At 49.1% G+C, this 24,650-nt stretch overlaps 1 protein-coding gene across 4 annotated transcripts in view; it reads left to right on the top strand.

Moving 5' to 3' along the window:
• YPEL2 (yippee like 2) overlaps positions 1 to 21,503 on the top strand; it is a 93,538-nt gene extending 72,035 nt beyond the window's left edge. For all 4 annotated transcript variants that reach the window (XM_036451490.2, XM_036451489.2, XM_045586373.1 and 1 more), the window contains 3 exons: positions 11,903 to 11,946; positions 12,951 to 13,059; positions 17,056 to 21,503. In XM_036451490.2, coding sequence (XP_036307383.1) covers positions 11,903 to 11,946; positions 12,951 to 13,059; positions 17,056 to 17,145 — 243 coding nt within the window. In that variant the 3' untranslated portion in view covers positions 17,146 to 21,503. The remainder of the gene's footprint in view (positions 1 to 11,902; positions 11,947 to 12,950; positions 13,060 to 17,055) is intronic.
• Positions 21,504 to 24,650: the final 3,147 nt, after the last annotated feature.

Consider the following 24,650-nt stretch of genomic DNA (forward strand, 5'->3'; position numbering starts at 1 on the left):
CTTGACCGGAATCGAACCTGGGACTTTACAGTCCGCAGGCCGACGCTCTATCCACTGAGCCAAACCGGGCTTGGCCCTTTGGAGCATCTTCACGTCTCAATAGTCTATGGAATTAAAACTAGATCAAGTCATATGCATATCTAGGTTGGTTTTGAGACCCTCCACTGCATGACATTCCTACAGACTGCAATTAAATATTTCTCTTTTACCAACTCTCCAAAGTAGGGGTGTCGAACTCAATCAGAGAAGGGGCCAAAATCTAAAATCCAGCCTAAATCACGGGCCGAATGGTTTACTGAACAGTCATAAACTGTCATTGTGATGGAAACGCAGCGGAGTGCAGTGATGACAGCGTGGTGCGGGCCACATTGCAAGGCCTGGCGGGACGGATTTGGCCCGCGGGCCTTGTGTTTGACACATGTGCTCCAAAGCATTCTTCTGGGTTCTCTGCTCAGTCTTGGCCATGAAGATCAGGGACTTTAAGGGGCTTCTTGGCATTCAATTATTTTTTTCCAGTTGTTGTCAAATAGGGATCATTCATTCAGTAATAAGCTGGGAAGGCTGTTTTCAGGCTGGGATGCAGAGTCTTACACGTGGAAGGTGTACACATTTAATTGTATCCATTCATTCAAGGTGACCAAGCTCTGGTGGAGTGAATTCTAATTTATTAGCTTACGGTAGAACAGATAATCCTGAAAACTTGAACTGTGTGTTACCTTCCTGGAAGGTGACCCACTTGAGCAAGAGGATTCCATTTAGTCAGTCAGCTGCTGGGTCAATATGGCCTCAGAGCAGAGCGGAGGAAACGGAATAGTCTAAGAGGTTTTCATCAGTTTTGACAGCTTGATCCATCCTCCTCCTTCAAGAAGATGGCTTTTCCAAGTGGACATGCTCTTGAAAAAATCTGAGGCTTGGAGGCAGAAGCCATAATTTAAGTTCTGACCTTGACTTTCAAGCTTTGTAAAGCTGAGTAACTCACTTGAGCTGCCCGTGGCTTCAGTTTCTGCCTGTTGTTTTGGAGGTTGATTCTGTTCATGTATGTGGGAGTGTTCTGCGTGTTCTGATGTCTTACACATGTGTCAGAATGAGTCTAACTTTGTTAGGTTCCCCTCTTTGAGGAAGTCGCTTGGACAACACCCTTGTCATCCCAACTTCACTCTCCCCTGGACCTCGGAGGCAGACCACCTAGGTCTCTATCATGAATTGGTTTTTTGACCCTGGGCATGTGTCTTAACTTCCCTCTCTGCCTCACTTTCAGGCGTCTTCAAACTACGGCCCGCGGGCCACATGCGGCCCGCAGAGGAGTCTGATCCGGCCCGCCAGGTTTTTTGGGCAGTGAGCGCAGCCGAGGTGTTACAGTAGGAATTAGTAGTTCATATAGTCCGGCCCTCCAGCTCTCTGAGGGACCGTGATCTGGCCCCCACTTTAAAAAGTTTGAGGACACCTGCTTAGGTCATTAGATTGTTGAGAGGATTAAATGGCTTATGTAAAACTATTTGGATCCTGCAGGGCATATGATAAACACTATGCAAATCTGAGTCATTATTGTTATTTCACAACTTAACGAGCCACCTCAGTTTCGTCTATAAACTCTCTTCCAATGTCACTACAAGACGTGCTTGTTAGAAAATAATTAAAAAAGAAATTTCCTCCGTACCTTCAGTCTTGGAGATGAGGCTTTTCTGGCCTTTTTGCCTGGATCCGTTGCAGAGCAAGATGTACCTAGAGAGTCTGTCAGTCTTCACAGACGGCCTTCGTGGTGTAAAGAAACGTTCATTCCCCAGTGTCCAATTGGCTTTGGAAACACAAGCGTAGATTGAAACATAAATCTAAGAAATTGTTATTTGTCCTTCCTAGGTATGCAAATGAATAGTGAATTGTTTTCAAAGGCCTTGTGGTTTTGAGAGAAATTTGAGCACCACTGTTTCAGCTTTACTAGTAGCTTTGTGTTTGAGTTGAACTGCAGAGGGCCTGGTGATTAATGCCTTGTTGCCATTACATCCTGATTCCACCATCTCTACCCCGGACTGGCCAAGTGAGGGTGACAGGTCTGGCTTTGTGTAGAGGCTGGTGCTTGCACGACGAAGGGACTGCCCTGCTCTTGATCCTTCTGGAGAAAGCGCGCTTCTCATACCTTCTCTGTGGAAAGCACGGAGGGAAAGAATGCAGGATACTGAGAGCTGGTAGCATCTGTTTTCCCACTGGCTGAGTGTTTACATTGGCATCCGCTGTCCTAACCGTTTGCCACAGACTAGAGAGCCTTGGTTCTTCAGAGAACAACCACTGGGCCCCAGGCCACATCTGAGGCCCTAGGACAGCTGGGGAGGTGTGGGAGAGGAGCTGTGGAGGCCTGTGGCTGGAGAGGGGTTTAGGAGAGCAGCTGGAGATGCTCTGGGAAGACAGCTCCCATTTTATTTTATTTTAAAATATATATATTTAGTTGTTTTGTTTGTGTGTGTGTGTTTTTTTATAGAGAGGAAGGTAGAAGGATAGAGAGTTAGAAACATCGATGAGAGAGAAACATCGATAAGCTGCCTCCTGCACATGCCCTACTGGGGATGTGCCCACAACCAAGGTACATGCCCTTGACCGGAATCGAACCTGGGACCTTTCAGTCCTCAGGCTGACGCTCTATCCACTGAGCCAAACTGGTTTTGGCTACAGCTCCCATTTTAAATCCCACAAGCCTGGGTTTGTGTGAAAGGAAACAGAATTTATAAATATTTTTTTTATGGGCCAGGTACTGTGCATTCATTTTTACACTCACAATAATATCCCTTTGGAACTGTCATTCTCTCCTCCCTTTTGGAGGTGGGACTTTGAGGCCCAGAAGTGGAAGTGTCTTGCCGAGGGTTACACAACGAGAAAGGGCTGGGTCCAAGGCCTCCCCAGCTCCAAAGCCTGCCTCTTTCCCACTGCACTTCGGGCAGGCATGACACATGAGGGAGCCCAGCTTGCAGGGTCTTCTCTGGTCCATGGCTTTATTCTAGATCCTTCCCTGAAAGCAACTCTTTTTGCCTGGGTCAACAGGAAGGCGGATTTGAAAGGTCTGGTCATTCGGCAGATCCCAGAATTTCCGCCTTTCCCCAGTAAAATGGGACACCTCACCACCTTTTGTTTTTTGGCTTTTGGTGCTGTTTCTTGTCACTGGTATGCTCCTATGCCCTTGGAATTCTATGACTCCGCACTGCAGATATTTCCTCCTTTCCAGCCAGTCCCTTCCCTGCCCCTCCCCTCCATCTGCTTGGGGAATGTGAGGTTGCCTTGAGACCTACCAAAGCTCAAGGCCAAGAAGGAGGGCTGTAGGAGACCAGGCTTCTACCCCTAGGCAGCACACATGGCCTTTTCCCCCATTCCACGTTTCTAGACAAATATGGAAATGCCTTCTGTAGACCATAAACACGTACAAATGGCTCTGTCCTTCCCTAGTCTTTCCTGGCGATCTGTGTCCCAGTTGTGGAAGTCCTCGAGTCGGGAAATTCTCCCTTATAATTAGCCCGGGTCTCATTTCCATTTAAGTCCATTTCCTCTTCTTACTGCAGAGAAGATGGAAGAAATCCCCTTTAATCTTTTCCCTCTGGGCTAAATGTTCCCAGTTTCTTTTTATAAGTTGCATTTGAGTTCTAATTCTGGAAAATTTCATAATTTTCATTGTTCTTTATTATCATCCTTTACACTTTCTCCATATGCTTCCTCGGGGTGAAATCCAAACAGGATCCGATATTATTTTGCTTGGGTTTCAGGTTTTTGGAATGAAGCCTGTGGCTTACATTGACCCTAAATAGGAAACTCCACCAGGTCTTAACTATGGATGAAGGAAAGAACGAGAAAGGGAAAAAAGGGGCCTGGGCCTCCCAGTCTAGTGCCAGTTCTGTTGAAGTGGAGGTGTTTAGCTGACCCCAAGAGGGGAGGTTTTACCAACTTGTTTGTATCTCTACCTAACACTTAGGCCACTTTCCACTGAGATGATGGTATGGAGTATAGTGTATAGTTCCTTGAGCAAACCCATAGAGACAGAAAATAGATTTGTGGTAGACTGGGGTGAAGGGCAAGGGAATTGGAAGGTGACTAGTAATGATGTGAGATTTCTTTTAGGAGGTGCAAATTGGATGGTGACGGTTGCACCACCTTGTGACTATACTGAGCGCCACTGAATTGTATACTTTAAAGGGGTGACTTTTATGGTAATGGGGATTACCATTCAACTAAACAAAACAGGTTTATTTTGGCACAGTGAGTTCTTTTATAGTAATATAGTAAGACATTCTAACAACATTTATACAGTTCCTTGAAGTTTAGGAAGCTCTTTATTTTATAAACATTATCTTATTTATTACCCTGTTTCCCCCAAAATAAGACAGTGTCTTATATTAATTTTTTCTCCCAAAGTTGCGCTAGGTCTTATTTTCAGAGGATGTCTTATCTTTCCATGCGCTAGGTCTTATTTTCGGAGGATGTCTTATTTTCGGGAAACACGGTATTATTATTATTATTATTATTATTATACATATGTGTTCTTATCCCCCCCATTATCTCCTACCCTCCACTCTTATTTTTTTTTTATATACAAAATTGATGTGAATGTGAATACTATTTTGTTGTGCCCATTTTCTCGATTAGGTGATTGAGTCTTGGGGAAGTGAATTAACTTGCCAGGGCTCAAACTCTGTCATTCTGCCTCTTTGAAGCCCATGTAATTGAAACTGTGCCTGTGGATGGTCAATTGGAGAAACAGATACCAAGTGCTTTAAAACAGTGGTTCTCAACCGGTGGTCCATGAGGTTGGCGACCGCTGCTTTATTTTTTATTTATTTTATTTTTTAAAATATATTTTATTGATTTTTACAGAGGGGAAGGGAGAGGGATAGAGAGTTATCAACATCAATGAGAGAGAAACATCGATCAGCATATGCCCTACTGGGGATGTGCCCACAACCAAGATACATGCCCTTGACGGGAATCGAACCTAGGACCTTTCAGTCCACAGGCCACCGCTCTATCCACCGAGCCAAACCAGCTAGGGCTTTAAAAGATTTGTAACTGGACAATCAATGGGTCTGTGCTTCCTGTCACTACTTGAGCCAATTAAGCAGAGACAGGGTTGAATTTTATGAGCGTTCATTCCAATACCGCTGGCAGTATAGGAGAACAGCAGGTCATCCACAAAAGTCTGCTCTGTAGCCCCCCATAAGCCAGCTGCTTATATAGGGTAGGACCAATATTACGGAGGGAAGTAGGGATTACAGGTATGGAGGAGTAAGCTGTGTAGACTCCATAATCTGTCCATGCTAATAGTTCTTGAATGAGAATGGGCTGCATTCAAAGATTGACTCCCAGATCCAAGGTTGACTTCCTGGGCCCAGGGGTACACAACTGCCAGCCAGGTCAGGATGTCCTTTCTTTAACCAACACGAGGCAATCATGGTTAACTGAGCATCATCAGTATTTCCTGGAACCATAGTTAGTCCCCAGCATTCTATTTTTGCCCCTAACAGATTCACAGAGTATCCTGAGTGAAAAGAACCATAGGGAGCTTCAGTCTACCGCCTCCATTTTTATGGAGACATTGAGTTGCAAAGAGTGAAAGATTTATCTTTTGTCATAATAGTAGAGAAAGGAGGAGACCAAAGTCACCAAAGAAAAGGATGTCGAAGAACCAAGTAGATGAGAAGCAACGTCTTCATTGTGCCTCTCCAGGCTCCGGAAAAGGCTGAGGAGGAGAGACAGGGAGTGGACCTTTTTATTCTGCCCTGCCGTTACCCTGGTTTACTCATCACTCTCAACAACCTTATGAAATACAGACGTGGTTTCATCTAAAGATGTAAAAGATGTAGAGCTAAGGGAAGGCGAAATGATTCTCCCAAGGTCAAGTAGTTTGTAAGTTGAAGTTGCAAAACCAGAATTTGTTTTTTTGTTTATTTTGTTTTGTTTTTGTTAATCCTCACCTGGGGATATTTGTCCATTGGTTTTTGTTCTTGTTGTTTTTTAGGGAGAGTGAAAGAGAGAGGGAACGACAGAGAGAAACGTCCATTGGTTGCCTCCTGCTTGAGCCCTTTGGTCCAAAGGCTGACGTTCTATCCACTGACCCAAACCCCGGCTCTCGAGCTACATGCGGCTCTTTGGCCCCTTGAGTTTTTAGCAAAGTCCAGCTTAAGAGTACCCTAATTAAGTTAATAACAATGTACTTACCTATATAGTTTAAGTTTAAAAAAATGTGGCTCTCATAAGAAATTTCAATCGTTGTACCATTGATTTTTGGCTCTATTGACTAATGAGTTTGCCGACCACTGGGCTAGGGGGCCACACCAGAATTTGATCTGAATTTCTGGTGCCAACACTCAGTCTTCTCATCATATGCAGATAGCATCCAGCTCCCAGGGGGCATCTGCTTCCCCATCTCTGTGCATCCCCTGACGCATGTGCTCGTTGAAAAGGATTGGCCTGAGAGAGAGAGAGAGAGAGAGAGAGAGAGAGAGAGAGAGAAGGAGGAGACCTATGTGTGAGAGGCTCTGCTTGCTGCCAGGAGGACTTCACCACTGAGTCCGTCCAAGTACACAGGACTCCAGGGCGCGGGCCTGGGCCTGGGCCTGGGCCTGTCACCACTGGGAAGGACCACATGTTTGCTCTATTGCCACCTCCCCCCGTTATTTCAACGGCCCTCCTCCTTTTCAAAGGCATCGCTGTCTTCCAGGCTTTCAAAGGAGCCAGAAATCAGCGGTTTTGGCTACTAAACAGGAAACTCAAAGCCCTTTCCGTTCCTTTGAGCTAGCTGGAAGGGCTGGGCCTGAAATGATTACTTTCCTATAAAGGACAGAAGAAAAGTTTTGTGTAACTTAAAAAAAAAAAACTTTCCCAGAGCCCTACATACCAGCCGCCGTGGACACACACCGTGGCACAGGGCTGCCTTGTTGCCGGGCAGTGCCGACAGACACCCAGCGAACACGTCTGGCCGTCCGTTTGGCATCTGCTAGCCTCAGATTCTGTTCGCTTCCCGAAGCTCTTCCCAGTCTCCGCACCTTTGGTACCACCCTCCCTCGCGGGGGAGTGCCAGGCTGTGCCTGGTTGCGCCAGGCCGGGCCGGGCCCCACAGGATTCAGCGGCCCAGCCGGCACTATGCTCGTCGGCGTCTGTTTGCAAAATGCCTGTTGTTCTCGCGTTTTCCCATCATAACTGAGGACTTGGCAGGGCCCCATGTGACAGGCCTGGTGGGAGAGCGAGCTCTGCTTAGGGAGTGCGGCCGCTCCCGCGTGCCAGGCCGAGGAAGCAGGCTCGACAGTCGCGCAGGGGCCACCTGAGTGGACGCCGCCGGGTGACAGCCGGCCTGGGCCCGGCACCCTCTGCAGAGCGCGGCGCTGCCAGCAGGCTGTCGGGAACCAGCCTGCGAGGTGCCGCTGGGGCGTGCTGGCTGGCGTTTCTCTCCTGTGTGTGTCCTCCCCTAGCCCCACTTTCGAGGAATTCTGATCTGTGTCAGGCCAGAGAACATTCCTCTTGGGCCCTACCCCAGAGCCCCAGAGCAGTGGCCTCCAGACTTTTAAAACCACACACCCCCCGGCAGGAAAACGTTGGTGCACATACTCCTCATTTGCCTACTTACAACTGGCATTCCGTGTGCTGCTATGGAATGTGTACATTCGAAACGTACAGGCAAAGGAAATCTTAATGAGTTATGTGATTTTAAAGGACGGAAGAAAAAGGGAACAATTACAGATTTGCTTTTAATCTGATTTTATTGTAAGCGCACGTTATTGGATAGACTCCTTAGAAAAAATATAATCTTGTTCCTCCCTTTCTGATTCAGTGGTGCCCCGGTGTGTCCCCAGCAGAGTGCATTTCGGAGCTACATTTTACGTTTCCCTCGCTGGAAACAGGCTTTCAGAGAAAGGACTTTTCCGTGGATCATGTGTACCATGGTTGTGCTTACGAAATCCCGATCCCCATTTCCCCAGCCCGTCCCCAGTTACACAAAGGATTTTGCTGAACTTTGCAGTTGCTCTTGCAGTTTTTTGTGTTTTTTTTAACAAGGCTACACCGCCTCGGGAGCTCTTTTGTTTGGAATTCTTTTAAAGATAAGGAAATTGTTTACAATTCCTAATTATAGGAGTGCAGTGTAGAGGCACACGACATTTTAGAGATGGCTTATTCTTTTAAAATGTATTGGATTTTTAGTTATTTATTTAATTGGGATTTTTAAAAATTATTTTTAGCCAAAGCTGGTTTGGCTCAGCGGTAGAGCATCGGTCTGTGGACTGAAAGGTCCCGGGTTCGATTCCGGTCAAGGGCACGTACATTGGTTGCGGGCACATCCCCGGTAGGGAGTGTGCAAGAGGCAGCTGGTTGATGTTCCTCTCTCATTGACATTTCTAGCTCTCTAGCTCTCTTCCTTCCTCTCTGTAAGAAAAATCAATAAAATATATATTTAAAATACCTTATTTTTAATTCGATACACAGTAAAATTCACTCCTTAGTGTCTAGTCCTATGAGTGTTGACAAATACATGTTCTTGTAACCTCTCTCACCAGTCAGAAAGTCCCACCGCCCCCCGCCCTCCCTCTGTAGTCGAACTGCCCCCTGTCCCATAGCCTTTGGCAGCGGAGGGTCACAGCCCAGTGCATTTCACATGCATCCACGTTGCTGTGTTGCTATGTTTGTCCGTGGTCAGATCTGTGATTTTCAGACACTTCTTCCCAGTCTATCTCATATTTTTATTCTCTTACTAGTGTCTTTTTTAGAGCAAAAGTTAAAACTTTTTATGAAGTTCAGTTGGGCAGGTTTTAAAAATTAATTATGTTCCTGTTGAAGTATCTTAAATCTTTTCTAACATTAAGCAACAAAGATTTTCTCCTGCATTTTCTTCTAAATATTGTCCATTTTGAATTAATTTTTTTTGCATAGGCATTTCCGTTGTAGACTACAGAGATCACATAAAATGAAAATACTGCCAAATGCCAGTTCTCTCCATAGCAAAAGTTTCTTTTGAAAAGGAGTTATATTTTCATTCCCTGTTAAAATGTCACCTTTACTTTGAAGGGACAGATTTAGTGTGTTTATGTTTTTGGAAAATCTGGCAAAATAGTCTACTTTTTACCACAAAAGGCAGCTAGCTTGGAATGCTGGTCTTTTTGCCGGGGGGGGGGGGGGGGGGAGGGCGAGGGGGGGGCGGGGGGCCGGGGCGGGAGTATAACTTACATTCTCATTTTTAAGATTTTTTTATGTAAATGAACCTCTTTGTAGTCCTTTCTCTCATCACAAAAAATTACAAGGACCCTACTGTGTAAAGATCTGCTTTTGTGAGCTCAGTCTCTCAGTGCCATCCTACAGCACAGAAACAGTGGTATATTCACAATGTGCTGAAAGCAAAGGCGAAAGGGTACCCCCCCCCCAAAAAAAAAAAAACCCACACACAGCGAGAGCCCCACACTTCCTGTTAGATACCTGTGCAATGACACATGCTGGCCCAGGGGAGATCCCAGAGGCAATCCATGCCTTAGGACTGTTTAGCAAAATTTTTAAAGATGAAAGAAAATAGATAAAATTTCTAATAATTTTTTCCTACTCTGGGGGGTTGTCTTATGTGTCTTCCGGGAATACCGCTGCCCTGAAAAGTCTTAGGAAGCTGCCTCGCTTCCTGCTTGTGCCAAACAGATTGCAGGTGACCTGTGCGTGTGTGAGAGGCAGGTGACTTTTCCTGTCACAAATGGTAAAGCTGTGGTGCCGTTTTCCTGCCTGCTTTCTTCCAGAATTCATTTTCCCACCACCACCTTCTTCTAAGCTCTGAACCTAAAGGTCTTGACAAATGTTTTTGTTTCGTTTTTTTTTTACTTTATTTGTATTATTTTTTTTAAATATACTTTTATTGATTTCAGAGAGGAAGGGAGAGGGGGAGAGAGAGACAGAAGCATCAATGATGAGAGAGAATTATTGATCGGCTGCCTCCTGCACACCCCCTACTGAGGATTGAGCCCGCAACCTGGGCCTGTGCCCTTGGCTGGAATCAAACCCAGGGCCCTTCATTCCCCAGGCCGACGCTCTATCCACTGAGCCAAACCAGCTAGGGTTTGACAGACGTTTCTTAGAGACGACACTCCTGATTATTCATAATGTATGGCCATTGAACTATAAGTGAATATAATTTTGGAGCTGGCAGGGGACTTGGAGGTCAGCTAGTGCAAATTGCTTTTTAAAATATTTTTCCTAATTCCTTCTTAAAATCAAGTAAAAAATGACAGGGAACTGGAGGCGTCCAGAACACAGGTGTCAGGGGGCCCCTCTTCCTGGCCAGGTCATAGGAAGCCAAGCAGAGACTTAGCATTGGGGGGTGAAGGGCCTCCCCACGCTGGGGCAACGTTGTGGGCAAAGTTGGTGAAGTGCAAGTTCCAGGAACTTGATGGGGTTGGGCCCCGCTAGAGCAAAGGCCACCCTGGGAAGAGAGCAAGAGAAGGGGCTGCAGCCGAAACCGGTTTGGCTCAGTGGATAGAGCATCGGTCTGCGGACTGAAAGGTCCCAGGTTCGATTCCGGTCAAGGGCATGTATCTTGGTTGAGGGCACATCCTCAGTAGGGGGTGTGCAAGAGGCAGCTGGTCAATGATTCTCTCTCATCATTGATGCTTCTAACTCTCTATCCCTCTCTCTTCCTCTCTGTAAATACTCAATAAAAAAGTATCTCATCCAAACACTTCCAGGCTTCAAGGCTGCCACACTCAGTTTCACGCCCAGTTCTAGTCTGAGGGCTCCTGTGCTCCTCGGGGACGGTTCAGGGTCCAGGAGAGCTGGTTGAGGTTTGAGCAGCAGCTGGGAAACGTCCGGTGCTACACCTGGGGGCACAGGCTTCTGATGTGTTTGTATGTTGGAGGCAGCCAACAGTTCAGCTGCCCGGGAGGCAGCTTTCCCCCAAGTCAGGCATTCTGCCTTTCTCCCGGCACTGACCCCTGAAGGCCTGTGCTCCTGGCAGCGACGGTCCCGTGGGCACCGATCTGCATCCAGTCTGGTTAACCAGTCCCCCCGGGTTCCTCCAGCCACTGAGTAACAGAGGTCATGGGAGAGCCCGCTCCTTCGGCGTCTGTTTGTTTTCAGAGTGGATTTCAGAGCAGGCAGCGATATTCAACTCAGGGTACAACCATCAGACCATTAAAAATGCAGGCAGCAATGCAGAACACGGCCGGCTCACGTCAGCCAGGCATGTCAGGGTAACCGGAGGAGGCAAGCATGGGTAGGGCCGGTGTTCGTGGGCGTAGACGCCAAGTGGCATGGCCGGCCCTGGCTCCTGTGTCTCCTGTTCCCTGCCACCCTCCCGCCGGAAGAGAGGGGAGCTCTGTGTAAGCTACACGTCTACATGGGATTGCTGCTCAGCGAGCACTCCTGTGACCTAGGGATCCAGTTGCTCACACCTCAGAGAGAGACTCCCCATGTAGGAGGGGGTAACTGCCACGGAGGTTAGACACCACAGGAAGGCACGGCCCGTGAGAAGAAGGTGGGCTTGGTGGTTTATTCTTGCCCCAGGGATTCTGTAGGGTTGGACCAAGAGGGTGAGAAAGGTGCCGGTTCCCATGGGCTGGTTTCCATGCCTACTCGAGGACAGCCGTGGCCAGCACGCAGGGCTGAAATCAAGCGGGTCTGGGAAAGGCCAGTGTGGATCCCGGTATCAGAGGATGTCAGGAGGGAATTGGGAGTTTGTGATCTTCCTACCTTCTCTCCTGGGCTACTGAAAATAAGACAGTCCTGGTGTGGGCTGGCGGGGCTCCTTAGCCCTGTCCGTTCTGCCTTCTCCTGGACTGCTCACTGGCTCACTGCTCCCTTTTTCCTTTGTCAGTCCTGGAGGGCCATGGCCACTGTGATTCGGGCTGGTTTTCCCGAGTGGGTGGGTGAAGGAGATGTCTAACCATCCATTTGTGTTCTTGCATTTCAGTCGTTCCAAGGAAGTCAAGGACGCGCATACCTCTTTAACTCAGTGTGAGTGTCTCTCAACAGTCCGTCCATTGTTCGGTGCCCCTTTGAGGGTTGGGGGGGAAACACAGCAACACTCAGTGATAATTAAACAATGGAGCCTGCCCTCTGTGCCACAATAAAAATTAAAAAAAAAAACAGCCGTGGCATGTTGCGTTCCACAAGTGGTCGCCAGTTACCTCTGGGGGTTTTTTTGGCAGCATCTTTGGCTGCAAACAATATATTCACGAGCCCCAGGATGCACATGGGAGAGCTGTGGTCTCATAGGGAAGAAGCTGATGTGCTTCTTAGGAAGCCTCCACGTGAGGGCTTAGAACCAGGCCTGAGGCACGCTGGGAAAAGGAGGAGATGGCAGGGAAGACCTAAGGCTGGAGGGAAGGCCTCTGTTCCTCCGGCAGATGCACAGTCTGCCCCAGCCCTCAGTCACTAGCCGGGCACGTCATTTACGGCCTCTTCCCGGGAAAGGAAGGTGGGGCGCACACAGGCCGAGGAGCTGTGCTGGTGGACAGCCTGCGGGTGCAGTTGAGAGGGTGTGTGCTCTGTGGAGGCGCAGAGCGGGTTTGATACCCAGGGCTCACTCACCTCTGTGCTCAGGGCAGGCCTGGGCTGTCATGGTTCACATTTCCGGCTGCAGCCAACCCCCAGGGAGCTCCGAGGACCTGTGCCCATGGCCTTGGACTTCCCAGTGTGGCCGCCCGTTTGCCCCTGTATGTCACAAGATTGAAAGCACCTCTTAGGAACATTCCAAGCAAAATCTCAACCATCAAGACTATTTCTAGTCAACTCGTTGAATCAGAACTTGCAGGCCTAACATTCACTTCCACGTGGTGGGCCTTTGGGGGTGGGGAGGGGGTTGCTATTGATTTCAGTTGTGGAGGGCACCCTCCTGGGCGTGGGCTTCCCCCGAGGCAGCTGTGCTCAGCTGGCTTTTGCTGGGAGCTCAGCTTGAGCAACGGATGCTGAACAGGTGACTGACTACCCGTTCTCTCTCTCTCTGTCCCTTGGCACAGAGTTAATGTGGGCTGCGGGCCTGCGGAGGAGCGAGTGTTGCTAACGGGACTGCACGCAGTCTCAGACATTTACTGTGAAAACTGCAAAACCACTCTGGGCTGGAAATACGTAAGTACTGAGAAGTCTGGTGGAAAGAGGGACCTGCAGGGGAAGCCGAGAGCCTCTCTTTAGAAGTGGCCTTTCTGAGGCCTGGGGGACCGTCTTTGACCAGGACAGGACCCTGGCCCCAAAGGCACACGCCTGTGCGCCATACTCATTCTTCCCTTTTCACTACTCTTTCCCTCACACCACGCCAGAGACAGACAGACACATACACACCCCCCTTTGCCTTTAAATAAACAATAATACGGGCCCAGCATTTCCTCCTGACAGCTTAGTGTGTTCCAGGCACACCTTATGTTACTTTCTCTCCACAGTATCCCACCCCCAGAGGGTAGGTCATATTTTAACCCCTATTTTTATTTATTTTTTTATTTTTTATTTTTTATTTTTATTTATTTATTTATTTTTTTTTAGTTAAAGAACCATTACGTATTTATTGATTTCGGAGAGGAAGAGAAACATCAAAGAGGAGAATCAGGGATTGGCTGCCTCCTGCACACCCACTACCAAATGGGGATGGAGCCTGCAACTCAGGCAGGTGCCCTGACCAGGAAATGTACTGGGACCTCCTGGTTCATAGGCAACGCTCTAACCACTGAACCACACCGGCCAATAATATATATATTATTCTTCCCTCCCTCCCCACCCCTATGCTTGTCTCCAAGACCTGAAACTGACGGCCACCATCAGTCAGGCAGTCAGGGTCTGGCCGTGGGACTGCTGTCGCACTGGAATGGAACCCGTCAGCCACAGCACGGCCATTAACCCCTATTTTTAAAAAGCATGTTTTCATTGATTTGCGAGAGGAAGGAAGAGAGAGAGATAGAAACATCATCAATGAGAGAGAATCATTGATCGGCTACCTCCTGCACGGATCTCCCCCCACCCCCCACCCCCCCTCCCCGACTGGAGATGGAGCCCACAACCCACCCCTTCACGTGCCCTGACTGGGAATTGGACTCTGACCTCCTGCTTCACAGGTCGATGCTCAAACTCTGAGCCACACCCGCCAGCTTAACCCCCATTGAGGATGAGGGCCCGGGCTGAGGGAGGTCAGCAGTACGTTCCATGTTACCTCGCCATTGCCTGGCTACATAGGCTGGGGCTCCAGGTGGTGGTCTGAGTGCAGGGCCCCTGCTCTTTCGTGCCCCAGTAAGTGCCCAGAGCACCTTAGTCCCGGGCCCTGTGCTCGGCGCCGTCAGCATTGGTAGTGCCTGCCCACTGTCAGCCATGCTGGGCTGGACTTTGCCAACCAGTCATCCCTTCGTTGCAAGTATTTCCCGCCTCTTCTTGGTACCTGGGGAAGTCCGCGGGCGTGGCCAGGGTGGGAGAGGTACACGTCCTCTATGGAAATGCTTGTCTTGTTGTTTTCACTGGGTGATCCTTCACAGAGTGGAATTGAACAAGGAGTCTTCCCGTCCCTGACAGTCCGCCCTGTCGGGTGCCTACCGTCATGTCTCCTTCGTCAGGGAGGAGGGGCCTGCGGGAGGCCTGCTGCTGGCGGGGGAGGATGACCGTGCCGATGCGGGTTTGTTGTTGAGACACGTGTACCCTCTGCAGGGTCTGCCTGCGGGGAGGCTGTGTGTCGGTGGGAGCAGGCGCAGAGGGGAAATCTCTGCCTTCTGCTCCTTTTTTGCTGGGAGCCTAAAACTGCTCTGAAAATAGGACTGCTATTTAAAAAGGATGTTGAACAATGGCAGCCAGGCATAAACGTATGCTTGCATTTAAGTAAAGTTAAAAAACTATGCAAATCTTGAAACCGGCTGCAGGTGGAGCCTGTGATGGAGCGGCATGAAGCGTTTGGATTAGAAAGGAAAAGGCCTCGATGCGGTGTTTGCCGATGCCAAGGTGGTTTAGCCTGACCTCCCTAGGGGGCCTCGTTGGTTCCTTCTGGGGGGAGACTGGCCTTGACCATTGGGCGCCTCCCCACCCCCCGGTGTGGCCACTGGCCCTGCTGGGAGATGTGGGGGCCCTGGTTCTGGGTGGATTACCCAGTAACGTTCTCCCCCTTCTCCTGGCCGTCTCATTCCTGTCAGGCCGTGCTGGGTGACAGACAGCAGATAAGTCTGAGTTGGTTGGTTTTGCTCCCAACTTGCTTCAGGGCAAATGACTCACTGCCTGACAGCTTTAGGGAGAGCCTTTGTGCGGGGCACAGAGAGGAGCTAGCAGTCCCGCCCTGGCTGTTCACAGTCTGGCTGGGGAGCAAACCACAGGTAAACCGGAGAGAGTGGGTAGGATGTCTGCATCTCTCTCCCCAACCATCCTGATCCCCTCCCCGTGCCAGTCAGTGCTCCAGCTTCATCCGTGCCTCTTCCGGCCCGCACAGCAATCCTGTGAGATGTGGTCATTGTCCCAGTTTGGTGAGTGGCGAGTTCCTCATTTTGTACCTTGTGAACAGTTAAGGGGCACCTCTGATCCTGGGAAGCAGAGTGGCGCGCTCACTCTGGGGTGGAGTTTGGACTCCAGATGTGGTGCTTCGGCACTGGAGCCCAGTGGTGACATTTGGCAAACGCCCTGTGGCTTGTGGAGTGTCAATTTGTGTGAGTGTGTGTGTGTTACATAAGGATACACTCCCACTTTCCTAGTTTTGTTTTTTCCTCTCCCCACCCTGAACACACTACTGTGGGACAATAGGTCTTATTCCTGAACCACATTCTCTGCTGTATACACCGCCCCCCCCCCCCTCTCTCTCTCTCTCTCACACACACACACACACACACACACACACACACAAGGGGAATAAGGAAGTGTAAGGATATCACTGCTGAGCCCACAGCTCTTGTGTGTGTGGTGTTGTGCATTGTCTGTTGGTGCCCCTCCCTCTCTGTGGAATGAGTGCTCTCACCCAAAGCCTGGAGTCTGACCTCTCCTCCTGCGGCCACAGCCCTGAGCTCTCGCCCAGAAGGCCCTCTCGTCAGCAGGGTTAATGGGAGAACGAGCTGAATCCACTCCTCTCTGCCTGACCTTAGGCGTCTACTGACTGCTCATCCACCGGGATGTCTGAGGCATCTGTGCCCGCACACAAACAGCCCTCCGACCTCACTCCTGTGAGGGCTTCTCTCTGCACGGGGCTTATAGCGAGCGGAGAGTCCGCAGTGCTGCAGGGTGAGGGAGGGTGAGGGTGGGGAGCTGCCAGGTGCTTTGCAGTGAGTGTGTCCGTCCCCCCCCCCCCCCCCCCCCCCGCCCAGGTCCGGCAGCTGGGCCGGTCCATACAGCGCCCATGTCCCCGGAGGAAGGCAGCGAAGGAAAAGCAGACGTAACACATCTGGCACAGAAACAGCAAGATAAGAAACGAAAAGACCCGCTTGGCCTCACCATACGTCATTTCTCTCCGTGTCTTTTCTATAAGCCTAGCAAAGTCTAGTTTTCAATGATAACACAGACGCTGTGTGAACACATCCATGGGGCAGATGTCTGGTTAGCCTCAAAAACCAAGTTCCCCAAGACAAACCATAGGGTGTCCCCCAAAAGGTGTGCACATTTGTATGCACAGATGAATGAAATGCACTCGTTCAGTTACTTGTTGAAGGCCTGCTATAAGCCGAGCCATAGTCTTGGCGCTTAGGCATGGGGCCGTGAACAGAACAGAGGGAATCTCTGTCTCCTCGGAAGCTGATGTTGTCGTAGGGGGAGACGGACAACGAGCAGAACAGATGCGCAGGTTCCAGTGCGCGTTTGAAAGCGGCACGCACTGCGGGGAGAGATTGCGGTGGAAGCTCTGGTCTTAAGTCGCTGAGTACTTGGCAGGAGCCTACTGAGACGGTGACATTTGGGCCAAGACCTGAGTGAGCAGAGACCCTAAAGCAACGCTGCTGTCACCGTGGAGGAGGCCCTGGTGTCCCCCGGCGCCGTGGTCCTCTGAAAGGGACCCGGTGTGCCCACGTGGCGGGAGTTCTCTCCGGGCGTGCGGGCAAAGCAGGGCACAGGCCCCCGTGCCTGCCCCGGGCCCCGCCTGCTTGTCTTTCGTCACTGAGCCTCTCTTCCCTTCCTTGTGTTTCCCAGGAACATGCCTTCGAAAGCAGCCAGAAATATAAAGAAGGGAAATACATCATCGAGCTGGCGCACATGATCAAGGACAATGGCTGGGACTGAGCCGCGAGCCGCCGCCAGCCCGTGTCCGCGTGAAGGCCGCCCGACCGGACGTTCTACCCCAGCGGGGAGGGACTGGACACCGGCTCCATCCGCCGGGGCCCTGCCCCCGGGGCAGCCGCCCAGCCCGACGCCGTCTCCCCGGTGACCGGCCTCTACACCGCTGTCTCTCTGTCTCTTTGCTTTGTATCTGTCTGTGAGTTGATCCTGGCTTCTCTCTCTGTTCGCGTGTTGGCTGAAAACGAAACAGCGAAAGGAACAGACGCCTGCCCGCATGGCGGGGCCCACGTGAGAGCTGTCCCGTGGCCTCCGTCGGGGAAGCTGTGCACAGCGGGGGGTGAGCGAGAGGGAGGCCCCAGGGTGGCCAGGGACGGGAGGGGAGAGGTAGGGACAAAATTGTGCTATTCCTGGAGACCTGGTACCTTAGGCTTGAAGTAACCAAGTTGTCTAAAAGGACAAAGAGAAAAAAAAATACCTCATGACCACGCCCTCTCTGATCAGAAGCTTCTGCTCCTGACACCACAGGTGCCCGGGGAGCAGGTGGGCACCAGCGTGGCCCTGATCCTGGCTGGCAGGGCAGCGGCCTGCTGCTCCCGGGCTTGTTGGGGTGTCGTGGCGGCTGTGGGTGGTTGGGGGGGAGCCCAGCTGGGTTTGGACGCCTCCGGAGCCCCACCGCTCCTCTGGGCCATCTTCCTTTCCTCTGCAGCCACCGGAGGGTGAGGAGGGGGCTGCCATTTGCAATGGGTGCAAACATCCAGACATCCAAAGGCTGTGACCAGGAACCAGGAGACATCAGCGATTGAGGAGAACGGGGAACGAGAAGCCGCAGTTGGGGAGCTCCTGTAGAAACAGCTCAGATATTGGGCTCAAACCCCACCCCCACACGTAAAACCAATTAGCATTTCTGCGGGTCTGACCTTTCCCCTGCCCCTCAGTGAGAGAAGGCAACGCCGTGGCCAGGAACGGGGTGTGGAGGGGCGAAGCTGGGAGAAGCTTAGCTTTGGGTTGCAGGTTCGGTGCATCTTCCATCTTTGGGATGCAGTAGCTTCAGGAGGCCAGCAGTTCTCCGTACATAGAGTTTGGGGTGGTTTTCCCCTGTTCTGTCTTAATAGATTGTGGAAAACAAAGTCCCTCCCAAGGGTTTGAGCTTAGTGATCGCTTGCATGTGAGAGAGAAAACTGTCCGAATGGTCCAGTAGGGGGAGGGATCAGACTTGATGTCAAATGTTAATATTACCCAACACCCCCGCTCTTCTCCTCCCCGTCCAAAGCTCATTCCATTCGGAGAAGTGGAGAGCAAATCCCTGCGCGGCTCCCGAGAGGGAGGAGTTTATTACATCTGATCAGCACTCTTGTTCCACAGCCTCTTAGCCAGTGCACAGCGCATGGCGGAAGCTCCTTGAGCTGAGCTCCTTTCATTGCTTGGACTGAAAATATCATTGTTCAGATACGTGCAGGTTATGTCAGGCAATCCTCAGTATCTCGTTCCCCAGGTAGGCTGATCCTATAGGAACATTCACCTTTGAAATCGCCAATGAGTGTGTGCCTGGGGACAGTCTATAAAATCGATTAGCCAACCCAGGATTGTTCAGAATCGAACGAGCTTTCCCTAGGGTAGGGGTCGGCGGTGGAAATGCCTTTCCGTGTCTCAGTGCTGACCACAGCGTGGGGGCCCTGGGACGGCGAGGTCCTGCCGGCCGAGGTGGGCGGGGGGACAGAAGGCGGGGGCTCCGGGCCCCCGGCAGACGGCCTCTGTGAGACTTCTGAGTTTTAGAAATGGAACTTTGTTCCCAGTGGCTTCTCGCCCACATCTCCGGTGCTTTAGTAGCCCTGGGAGATTTTGTTCTCCCCACGTTACTGAAAAGCAGACTGAAGTTCAAAAAAGAAAGAAGAAAAAAAAAAAGTATTGCATTTTTGCTGCCAGAGAAATAGTTCCTCTGGTTCCCAGGCACTCCCAGGCCCAAGATCTCAAAAATAAAATTTTTACAACTTTCACATTCCTCAACGGGCTTGCCAGCCCAAAAGTCATAGATTCCCTTTTAGCCCCCTGGCTCAGGGAATGTCCTGGCTGTTGATACTCCTCCCCATGATAACAAAAGCGGGGGCTAACCATGGGTGTTTTGTCTTTAAAAGTAAGAATGGAGTGTAATTACAGAGAAACCAGACATGAGGTGCCCTAGAATGTTCAGCAGGAGGAGACAGAGGTGTCCCTCTTCCCTGGGGATGGAGCCTGCACAGGTCAGCCCAGGCTCCAATAAGACCCTGGTTTTGGTGGTGTTTTTTTTTTTTTAATTATTATTAATATCCATTGAGCATCCAGGGGTGGAGGGCACCATACTTGGTGCAAAAGATCCGAGAAAAATGTTGGTTTTTTCCATAAAAACAGAAACCCAACTCTTTGGGCTTTCCCTTCGTGTCATTGAAACCAAAAGTGCTTCTTAAACCTTCAGCTTCATTCACGGCTTGTCTGCCTAACATCTGGTGGCATCGGAGAGCCCTCAGCTGAGCAGTGGAGATGCATCAACGCATGGCCTCGGTCACTTCATTCTTTAATTTTCCTCACCAAATCATTGCCTCAGAGCATAACCAAAGACCTTGTCCACTCACCCCAGGGAGGTTCAGGGAATTGGAGTTCGATGCAAAACTTAGGTGGGGTTGAGGGAGGAGTGAGAAAGGAATCGGTCCAGAGTTCTGTGCCTCCAGCAGCTGCCTTCACCATCAGCTGAAGTCCAGCCACAGATGCTCCAGTTCCATCCCAGATCATACGGCCTTGGTGGCCCTGGGTTACACCCACCCAGCCCCATCCCGTCCTTGCTGTTCATCTCAGGCTGCTGGTGGGCTGGTTTGGCGGGAGTCAAATGCAGCCGAAGTTGAAGGTCACAGATGGTCACCTGGGCCTGACTGAGTGGTACCCAGACTCCGTGGACAGTAGTAAGTCAGGGACGCAGGATGGAGGACATCTCCCCCAGCGGGTCAGTGTGAAAAAAAGAGGCATCCCCTTTATACAAAGATTTTCAAGTGGATATATATAAAAGAAAGTTGCTTGTGAATATATACTTTTGTAAATAATATTTAATTTTTTAAATAATATATTTGGTGCTGTTTTCTCAGATCCCCTGAGAGCACTTTTTATTTTTCATTTTTAAATTGTATGGTTTTCTCTGCATTTCTTGAAGTATATTTTAAGGGAAACAGTGATCACCAATGTATTCTTTTTTTCGGGGGTGGGGGGAGATCTCTATCACATTGGAGTGGAGGCAATAAAGCAATGCCTTGCTGTATTTTTCCCCATTGGAATGAACTCTACAGTACATGAGCAGGTTGAGAATCAAAGTATTTTGCACCAGTATTGGCTAGAAAATAAATACAATCAAATAAATTTAGTAGCAGAGCGAAACAAATTGGAATCGTGTGTGCGTGTAAAGTACTTTGGATTGTGCCTCCTGTTTTTTTTTATTGGGGACACTAGTTATAGTTTACACCTCGGGCACATAAGGGTTTTCCTTCTCTTTCCCTCTGGTGATGGTTTTGTTCCCGAGCGGACCAACAGCACAAGCCTCGGGTCTCGTTTTCCTGAGCGTGGCACTGTGGCTGGCTTAGTCCCTTTTTCCTCGTGTGCTCAGCATTTCCAGACTGTGAAGGAAATCTGTGTGAAGATCAGGCAGAGGCAGATCTGTGTTTTTCTGAGATGTGGGTGTCTACATCACACATCCCAGGGCTCTGATTGCAAATCATGGTAAAACATCAACTCGTTTTGAAAGAACAGTAAGGGAATAGTGCACATACCTTGTTGGGAAGCAGCTTTTTTTTTTTAAAGGTCAGATTGGCCCAGGAAGAGGCTGAGAAATCAGATCTTAAACACAGTCAACTCACATATTTTTTAAAAGTCTGCCTCCAATGAGGGAACGTGCTAATAATGGTGTAGGTGGAGGAAAGAGATGGTTAATTTTAAAAATTAAAGACATGAAATCTGCCAGTAATAAAGGGTAAAGCAAGAAGGAGCAAGCTGTTCTAATTTTACCAAATTCTATCTGCACATCCGTTTTGCATAAAATTTCAGTGAGTGAGAGTTCCCTTCTCCAACCTGCAGAGACCATCTTCGAATACAGAATCTATTTATGCTTGTGTTTACAAACTATTTGTTGGGTTCGGGTTTTGTTACTTTTGTGTATCTTCTTTTGTTTTGTTGTTGGCATTTTTCAGGTCACTTTGCTTTAATAACAAAGATGATTTTCAAATAATTTGTCTTCACCTTTTCCTCTATTTGTACATAGTGGTTCAGTATTAGAGAAAAGTGCATTGTTTCTGTCATATTTCCAATCTGTGTTGGTGCTCATTTGAGAAAATAAAGTTTTCAAATATTAATTCTCGGGAGAGCTCATCTGTCTTCATTGACCCAGCCAGTTTGATCTTGGCATTTAAAGTAACCGTAAGGCCTGCAGGAGGTCACCCCACTCACAGACCCGTCAACTGAGGCGTTATCTTATCCAAGGACAGTTAGCCCATTCGTGAATAAAAATCAGGTCTCCGGCGTCAGATATCAGACATGTATGAGTGGCCGTTATCATTTCTGTCTATTCAGTCCATAGTCTTAGCTTTTCTGTTTATACCGGTTTCCTTGGAAATAGAAATGCGTTAGGAAAGGGGGGAATAGGGGACAAAAGAACAAAATTATGTCAAAAAGAGGCAGCAGGATCTCTGAATTGACTAACCCAAGTCTTCTCACTCATTGAACACATTTGTTAAACACCTTCTATTAGATTCCAGGCGAGAGGTGAGGCAAGTTAACATCCTACAAACCAGCTGTTTTGGTTCCCAAGTGCCTTATCTGCAGCCTCGCCCACAGGCACCCCATCTCTCAGAGCCAGCTGTGAGTACAGTTTTGTATTCTGGTACCTTCATGTTGCAGGGCAAACGTTTTTGCCTGGACATCATCCATTTATGTTATATTCTTTTGCTCCCCCCCCACACACACAAATATATTTTATTGATTTTCCACAGAGAGGAAGGGAGAAGGATAGAGAGTTAGAAACATCAATGAGAGAGGATCCAAGATGGCTGCGCCCAGGTGAACACCTAGCCGCAGCAGCACACAACAATTTCAATAAAATACAACTAAAATATAAAACGGACATTGCCCAGAACTACAGGAAGGTTGACTGACTGGAAATTCTACAGCGAGAAGCAAGGAGAAAACCAGAAGGAAGCGCGGAAGAGCTGGAAAAGCCCAAGGTAGGGAGACGCGGAGCGGGGAGAGGACAGAGCCGGAGAGGAGGGAGAGGCGGAGTGCCTGGCTGGCATTCCCGAGCGGAAAGGAGATAGAACTTCGACTGTGCTGGGCCCCCGACTGCTCTGAACCCCAGTTCTGGGCCAGACCCCAGGGACTCAGGCTCAGCCATAGGGAGCCGGGCTGTAAGGCGGAACCCCAGGAGCGGCGAGGGAAGGTCCCGGCGGCGCGCACATTGCGCGCAGAGAAGGGAAGGTCGGCTGTGCCGCGGGATTGCCCTGACGGGAAGGAGACTGGGGCTCCAGACTGCTCTGAACGCCACCTCCAACTCCACCTCCAACTGAACTGAACCCCAATACCGGGCTCATTGGGGGAGAGCCTAGACTGTTTGGCAGCAGGCGAAAATCGAGGGCACCTTTCTCTCAGAGGCGCCGGCAGCGAGCACTGAAGGACCCGCATAGGGCGGGGCTGACGGAAGCCAAAGCTGCAGGCTCCACCCTGAAACCCCGTCCCATCTGTAACTGCGAAATGAGACAACAAAATAGATCACAAACGAAAGAAATGGAGGACAAAAAGCGTCTGGATATAGAGTTCAAATCTACGCTTATAAGGTTTTTCAAGAATTTCCTAGAAAAGATGGATAAGACCTATGAGGATATGAAAAGAGATCAACTACAATAGAATTAATAAGGAGTCATCAAGAAATGATAAGGGATCAACAAGAAATAAAGAACACGTCTGAAATAAAAAATATTTTACAGAGTCCTAAAAACAGAAGGGAAGATCGCAAGAATCAAGTCAAAGATTTGGAACATAAAGAGCCAGAAGACACTCCTCCACAGAAGCTATTGTAGAAGGCAAGAGAATCCAGAAAATTGAAGATAATGTAAGAAACCTCTGGGACAACTTCAAGTGAACCAACATCAGAATTATGGGGGTCCCAGAAGATGAGAGAGAGCAAGATATCGAAAACATACTGAAAGAAATAGTGACAGAAAGCTTCCCCCACCTGGTGAAAGAATTAGACTTACAAGTCCAGGAAGCGCACAGAACTCCAAACAAAAGGAATCCAAAGAGGACCACACCAAGACACAACATACTTAAAATTCCAAGAGCAAAAGACAAAGAGAGAATATTAAAAGAAGCAAGAGCAAAGAAGGTAGTTACCTATAAAGGAGCACCTTTACGATTGTCAGCTGACTTCTCAACAGAAACCATGCAGGCCAGAAGGGAATGGCAAGAAATATTCAAGGTGATGAATAGTAAGAACCTACAGCCAAAGATAATCTATCCAGCAAAGCTATCACTCAGAATCAAAAGTCAGATAAAGAGCTTCACTAATAAAAAAAAAGCTAAAGGAGTTCATCAACACCAAGCCAGAATTATATGAATTGCTGAAGGGGGTTCTTTCAGAAGAGAAGGTAAACAAAGATAAAAATTATGAACAACAAATACGTAACTATCAACAAGTGAATCTAAAAACCAAGGAAATTAAAAAAAAAATCTGATGAACAATAGTAACTGTTGAATATAATAGAATCAGAGGTATGGAAGGGGAGTGAACTGATGATTCTTGGGGAAAAGGGGAAAGAGAGGCATGGGAAGAGACTGAACATAAACTGTGCACCTATGGATGAGGACAATGGGGAGTGGGGAAAGGGCAGAGGGCGGGGTGGGAACCTGGTGGAGGAGAGCAATGGTGGTGGGGGGGAAAGGAACATTTGTAATAATATGAACAATAAAAACTTATTAAAAAAAAAAAAAACATCAATGAGAGAGAAACATCGATCAGCTGCCTCTTGCACACACACCCACTATAGATGTGTCCACAACCAAGATACATGCCCATGACCGGAATCGAACCTGGGAACCCTCAGTCCGCAGGCCGATGCTCTATCCACTGAGCCAAACAGGTCAGGGGATAGAGCATTTTTATGGTATATTCTCAGCACTTTTTGCATAGCTTGCCTCCCTAAATCTCAAGGAGGGAAAATAGGAAAGCCGCACAGGTGTGTGGATGTGTTGGTGTGCTTTCACATCGGTGGTTATAGCATATGAACCTATTTCCCCATCAAATAGGAAATCCTTCTCTACTTCCCTTGAATTTTCACCTACCCCTCTGGGCCCAGCCGCTGTTGACTTTTAGTTGTCCTTGGGTGTGCTATTTTCCTGTGACCTGATTTGCCTCAGTGGACCTGCCAGTTATCATTTCATTCCTGTTTGCCTTTGGCAGACGGGGAGGAGAGGAGATAACACATGCTGGAGTCAACCAGTCTCGAACC

This window comes from Pipistrellus kuhlii, unplaced genomic scaffold (assembly GCF_014108245.1).
Source record: "Pipistrellus kuhlii isolate mPipKuh1 unplaced genomic scaffold, mPipKuh1.p scaffold_m20_p_22, whole genome shotgun sequence".
Lineage (NCBI taxonomy): Eukaryota > Metazoa > Chordata > Mammalia > Chiroptera > Vespertilionidae > Pipistrellus > Pipistrellus kuhlii.